The 6,373-nt window shown below is 38.6% G+C and overlaps 1 protein-coding gene across 1 annotated transcript; it reads left to right on the plus strand.

Annotated features, from left to right (window-relative positions):
• Positions 1–2,145: 2,145 nt before the first annotated feature.
• LOC122062535 (probable transcription factor GLK1) lies at positions 2,146–5,058 on the plus strand. The gene is made up of 6 exons (XM_042626174.1): positions 2,146–2,796; positions 2,880–3,020; positions 3,199–3,561; positions 3,635–3,700; positions 3,795–3,911; positions 4,776–5,058. The coding sequence occupies exons 1-6, from the start codon at positions 2,356–2,358 to the stop codon at positions 4,929–4,931; spliced, it is 1,284 nt and encodes a 427-aa protein (XP_042482108.1). The 5' UTR covers positions 2,146–2,355; the 3' UTR covers positions 4,932–5,058.
• The last annotated feature ends 1,315 nt before the right edge of the window (positions 5,059–6,373 follow it).

Here is a 6,373-nt window from a genome sequence, read left to right on the forward strand (position 1 = left end):
GCAAGTTTTTAAAGTGAGGATCCATTGAGAAATTCATGACCGAGGAGGAAGGCATGCAACTCATCATAGGGTACGGGAGTGGGAGACCAGAGAAGAACATGGATTACTTACCTAAACTCAGATCTGAGTGACCAAAAGATATGAATATTGAAGTTCGCAACTAATATTGGGGTGCTAGCTGCACCAAGTTCATTTGATATGGATTTAGCGTGTTGCAAAAGGTAGACACGCGGATTTGCCAGGCTTGTGAACCAGATTTTGAAGTGCTAGATGGAGAGAAAACGTGTTGTGGGCGAAGATTCATAGGATGTCAATAATGTCTCCTAGAAGGCTTGGCCAGTTTTCTTACCAACAATGGAAGGGAAGACTTCTTTAGAGAGGGATGCGATGAGGAGACTGCGAATCATAACATCTTGTTACCTCCAAGTAGCGGGGGCCGCGGCATTAGAAGGCAAGGGCAGGAACTGTCAAGATAGCCAGAGAGATTTTGGGCTTCAAGAAAAGGCTCCAACTGAGTTTTCCAAATAAAAAAGTAAATTTTAGAAGTGAGTTTTGATCGAGATGTAATGGTGTGAGGTTGGAATTGTGAATGGAGGAAAGGGCAAAGTGAGGGAAGTGGTAGCACAATGGAGGAGTCCTCGGAAGCCACGATACAATGAAGAACTGAGAAGATCTTGAAGATGAGACCAAATAAAGGCAAGGTTTGATGGAGATCCTGCTCGTCAAAGATGCAGCAAACAAATAAAAGCAGAGAAAGAATCCACTGCTCGTACGATCACCTGGTCGTACGAGTCAGCAACCAACACATGTCCTACTTTCTGCCATTACAAGGATAAAGCGGGGTATATCTGAGAACAAAAAGGACAGGTGTTGATCGTTGACTCGTACGACTAGGTGATCATACGAGCAGCAGATCCGTTCTCATAAAAGCACGGCTCGTTGGAAATTTTTTTTTTTTTTTGGTAGAAAAGATATCTTTCTCGTTGAAGATAATTAATAAAGGAAGAAGAATAAGGTTGTGTTTGGTAGCCAAGAGAAGTAAAGAAAAGAAAAAAGTATTGTTTTTATACTTTTTTCTTAGTTTAAGAAATTCTCTTTGTGCTTGGCATATCCTCAAGCAAGAGAAGATTCTTTTTTTGAATTTCAAAATTCACCTTGGGAATGGTGAAGTTTTCTTTTGCTGTCAAAAAATAATCTTACCAAAAATACAAGAAAACAAGATAAAATACAAATTTTTTTTTTTTTCGTTCTCTTCTAATGGTAGTCAAACATACATACTTTTTTTATGTTCTTCCCATTTCATTTCATTTCTATTTTTTCTTTTCTTCTCTTCTCTTGATTCTTTTTTCTTTTATTTTTTTTTCTCCTGGCTACCAAACACAACCGAAGGCTCGATGGAGTTGTTCCGACTTTGCTATCATAAAGGAATGAGATCTGAAATATATTTTTCTTTCAGGTTATTATATGTGATACACACACACACACACACACACACACACACACACACACATATATATATATATATATATAGAATTTGCAATTGTGAGCAAGATTTGAGAACTTGGTATCTGGAATGAGATTGGTCAAGGCCAATTTCAATCCATGATCGATTTGGATCCGATTAGATAGGACAAAAATAACCTTATTTTCAATTAAACCCCCCCTCTCTTTATTTATTTTTATTATTTTTAACTATCATCCATATCAATACATCAATATGGTATCGACTAAGAATAGGGATCAGTCATGACCGATTATGATTTGATCCGGTTGACCTTAACTAATCCAATTCCATTCCTCAAACCATGAGCCTACTTAGGCTAACTAACATAGATACATACATATAAAGAAAGACTCGGAGAATAATACGTGTCCTATAAGGACTGAACTCCACATATGGTGACTACTCTACATATGGTAACTCGATAGGGATGTAAACCTGATAAAGGGCAATATCTGTACCCAAAAAAAAAAAAAAAACAAACAAACAAAGAGAAATACAAAATAAAGCTGACAACCCTTCCTCAGAATTTCTAAAACTTCAAAAAAAGCAGTCCACAAATAAATAAACAAAAAACAAAATCCCAAAACATGTTGTGGTTGAGAACCTCTCAGCACTCCTACATAGTGCAAAAGCAAAACTAAACCAAACCATAAACACTAAATTTTCTCTCCTTCCCTTCGTGAGTCTTCCGGGAAATGACCCATCGGAAAACCCACTAGTCCTTTAGTCATAGAGAATCAGACTTCAGTTACAATTCCATGAAAAATCATGTCTGCTAGACTTCTTGTTCTGTGAGAGTTAATGATATATAGTTGCTGCCTACGCTTCGATTTCCATAATTGATTATTGGAATGCTTGCAGTGCCACCTTTAAGAAGTTCCAATGATGAAAGGCAGGGAGAGATAGAGAGTTTTAGCCAACTGGGGGTCGATGACTTCTCGGATGTTTTCTCTTGTGGAAACTTTCTTCAAAGTATCGATTTCGATGATCTCTTCGTTGGTACTGACACTGAATTGCTGGCCGAGTTCTCTGTCGGTGGTGGAAAAGAATCATTGGAAGTGAATGCATCTGTTTCAGTTGGCAAGGAAGAGGAGAATGAGAGAATAAAAGAGGAAGACAAAGCAGATTCGGGTTCGGGTCTGGTCTTGAGTTCAAGTTGTAGCGAGGAAATTGTGAGCAAGAAGAATGATGACGAACTAGCAGTTGTGAATCCATCTCCAAAGATAATCGAAAAAATAAGAAGAAAATCGTCGGCTCAATCCAAGGATTCGCAAGTGAAGCGAAAAGAAAAGGTGTAGCTCACAAGAGAAAACCAGACTATCCCTACAAAATATTATTTTGTTGTAAGAAGTTGTTTTTATTAAATTGTGTGTAGGTGGATTGGACTCCAGAGTTGCACAGGCGGTTTGTTCAAGCAGTGGAGCAGCTTGGGGTGGATAAGGCGGTCCCTTCTCGCATTTTAGAGCTCATGGGGATCGATTTTCTCACTCGCCACAACATTGCCAGCCACCTTCAAGTACAAATCTCTTCCACTTCTTTCAATTTTAGGGTTTTTCTTCCTTTCTATCCACTTTCTTTCCAAGTTGGAGCCTCAGGCAAGGGAATTAACTAGGTCTTATCTTCTTGGGTCTCCATTAAAGAAAAGGGTTAAGTTTCTCTCAAACATGATTTTTCTTTTTGTGGGTTTTATTTAGAAATATCGATCACATCGGAAACATTTACAAGCGAGGGAAGTGGAAACAGCAAGCTGGAGCCAAAGAAGGAAAATGAATGGAGTGGTAGGAGTCATCGGAGGAGGAGGAAGCGAAAGAGACTACATGACCCCCTGGGTTGCACCACCACCACCACCACCACCCACCGTGGGCGGGGGTTTCCCTCCCTTTACTCCTTTGCAGCCTTTCTTCAGGCCCTTGCACGTGTGGGGACATCCAACGGTTGATCAATCGCACATGTGGCCCAAACAACTAGTTCATTCACCGCCACCTCCTCCATGGACAATACAACCATCTCCTCCTCCACCTGCCCCTTCTTACTGGAACCCAGTACTTCACCAACTAGTAATTCTCTCTCTCTCTCTCTCTCTCTCTCTCTCTCTCAAAAGCCAGCTGCTTTACCTCTTGTTTCTTGTAGGTTCCAACTCCGACAAATGTTCTTACACAAGGGACACCTTGCTTTCCACAACCACTGGCAACAATGGTAACTACTTCCTCATTCTTAGTTTTGACATTGGCATGTCCACATAATTAACTAGATAATATAAACTTGAGTCTTTCATTTGAAATGAATGTAGAGGTTTTCTACTCCACCAGTTCAGGGTGTTCCACCTACAGCAATGTACAATGTAGATCAGAAGGGCAATGGTATCCCAAATGGGCAGTCAGACTCCCTCCCTCCATTTGACCATCAGGTAGGAAACCTTTTTCCTTTCCAGAAGTTAGATGAGAGTTTGTCTCATCTTCCACTATTTACACTTTGTAAGTATTCCTTATATGTGATTATCAGGTGTTTAAAGTCTTCACAAATGCCACCAATCCTTTCCTTTCTCGATCCTTTTTCCTATAAATAAAATTTGTGGTTAACCAGCAATATATATATATATATATATTTACCAGAAAAAAAAAAAAAAAAAACCCTGAGAATTAATGGCTTTGCCCCAAAAAACTCTACGAGATTTTTTGCTGTTATCCAAACAAGGTTTTAAAAGTAGTTGAATATTGAATGTTCAAATATGATCATGTAATCGACTATATTTAGTTAAGAAAAGGCTTAGTTGAGTCAAGTCATATCTGCATGAAAATGATATATGAATTTACATACCTGTGTATCCAATTCATCCTAACCCTGAGCTGATGTAGATAACCCATTTCTGAATATTTTCTCTCAAGGAATAAGGAGCTATTTTCATTTTTTTTTTTTTTCGGCTTTAATTATATGCTATTTTAAATTATTGGATATATGTTTGTCTCTAAGTGTTTGGATTTATAGATAGTTCCTACCAAAAGTTTCGCATTAAGTTTTTCATTTTTATCCCATATGTTCGAATATTATATCTAAATTTTATGTAAATGATGAAGCCTGATCTAAAAATACTGATAATTTGTTTTTTTTCCATACAAGCTACTGTTGTTAGTAATTTCTTTACTTCCAAATATTCTTTGAGTAAGAACTTCCATAACTTTTAATGTTTGTGTTTGTCTTCTTAGTCTCCTACTGGGGAATTGAAGCATCATATTATCGATTAAAATTCTTTTTTATTTGTGATTTTTGACAGTCAAAAGAGAGAATTGACGCAGCTATTGGGGATGTCCTATCAGAGCCATGGTTGCCACTTCCTCTTGGTCTAAAGCCTCCATCTGTTGAAAGTGTGATGGTGGAACTCCAATGTCAAGGAATTTCCAAAATACCTCCTCCGCCCACTTGTGCTTAATTCATCTCACTTGCCACATCCCATTCCCATTGAGATCTCGAGAGGCCTTTTAATTCTCAACCAAGAATTCGACCACGTCTTATCTCAAGTAAATGTAACCACAATTTCAAAAGAATAACCTTTTTTATTTTCTTGCTTTTTTACTCTCTCTCTCTCTCTCTCTCTCTCTCTCGCTCTCTCTCTCTCTCTCTCTCTTTTGTTTTCGTCAAATGGATATGTGCATGGGATTAATGGGAGTATATATGGATGCATCAACCAAGGTGAAATTTCCATTTTTCATAGAGCTGGATAGTCATTTCACCTCTTTCTATATCTGGATGCAGAGATCAATGCTACCTTCTAAGGTTTTGTTTTTTTTAATGGTCGTTGGAGAGCTTCTAGTAACAGTTTCCTTAGTTATAGGACTTCTACCTTTCTTTAATTTTATGCGGATAATTTTTACTTCGATCCCATTTTAATGGGAGATTTTTAACAATAAGAATTAGGGGAAAAGGTTTTCTGTAAGGTGGAATGTGGCTCCTACTCATACAAACACAGGGAGGTTTGAAATAACATGCCCATCTCCTATGAAATTTGTAAAGACATGCCTTCTTTTTTCTTTTTTTTTTTTGGACCTCGCACATTCAGAGGAACTGCACTTCCTCACAGGAAATACTTTCCCATTAATTAGACTATGAGAGGTTATTAAAAATTTAACAAATACTTAGACTATCAGAGGATATTATTACAAGGCAAAAAGGTAGTGTGCACCCGACCGTGCATGGTGCACAATCATGCTCACAATCGTTGGATTAGGGATGAGGATCTACATGTTGGGTCCCGATTGACACTAAGAGGGGGGGTGAATCAGTGTGCCAAATATTTTTTTCATTTTCCTGCTATACCCTTGATGTGGCAATCACTATTTGCACTTCAATAGCACAGTCTATTAATGCTGCCCAGAGCTGCTATGTGTACTACTGACCATTCTTACTGTTGCACGGAACTTACTCACATAACCTGTATTGCTGCCCAGAGCTGTCTCATAAACCTCACACGGTAATCACTGTCACATACATACACAGTTGTATGCACATCCACACTGCACCACCAAGTGGTTAGGTCTACCAAATGTACACATCCATTCTGCAGCTAAGCACTCCAATCCATAATACAAATACGAGCATACACATCCACAACACAAGAAATACATGCTTCGGCCAGTTGCCTACATGCACAGAATAATGCCCATTTTCGGGCTCAGTATTTACCTAATACTAATTATGATTGCGCCCACAGCCAAGGGAACAGATTCTCAGTTTCCTCCAATGACATACAATGGCTAGGTCTTCACCCTAGTTTTCTCAGAATGATATGAGAGGTTGCACCCATAGCAAATAGGTTTAGGTAGTTGTAACTACCAAGGAACACATAGCCCTTGTGTCCAACACCCACTGAACACT

This window comes from Macadamia integrifolia, unplaced genomic scaffold (genome assembly GCF_013358625.1).
Source record: "Macadamia integrifolia cultivar HAES 741 unplaced genomic scaffold, SCU_Mint_v3 scaffold1063, whole genome shotgun sequence".
Lineage (NCBI taxonomy): Eukaryota > Viridiplantae > Streptophyta > Magnoliopsida > Proteales > Proteaceae > Macadamia > Macadamia integrifolia.

What these genes read in the sequence shown, in the direction of transcription:
- LOC122062535 (XM_042626174.1), top strand. Translation starts at nt 2,356, where the DNA reads ATGCTTGCAGTGCCACCTTTAAGAAGTTCCAATGATGAAAGGCAGGGA. An exon ending in ACCCAGTACTTCACCAACTA is followed by an intron (nt 3,562 to 3,634) that starts GTAATTCTCTCT and finishes TGTTTCTTGTAG; the next exon opens with GTTCCAACTCCGACAAATGT. An exon ending in CACAACCACTGGCAACAATG is followed by an intron (nt 3,701 to 3,794) that starts GTAACTACTTCC and finishes AAATGAATGTAG; the next exon opens with AGGTTTTCTACTCCACCAGT.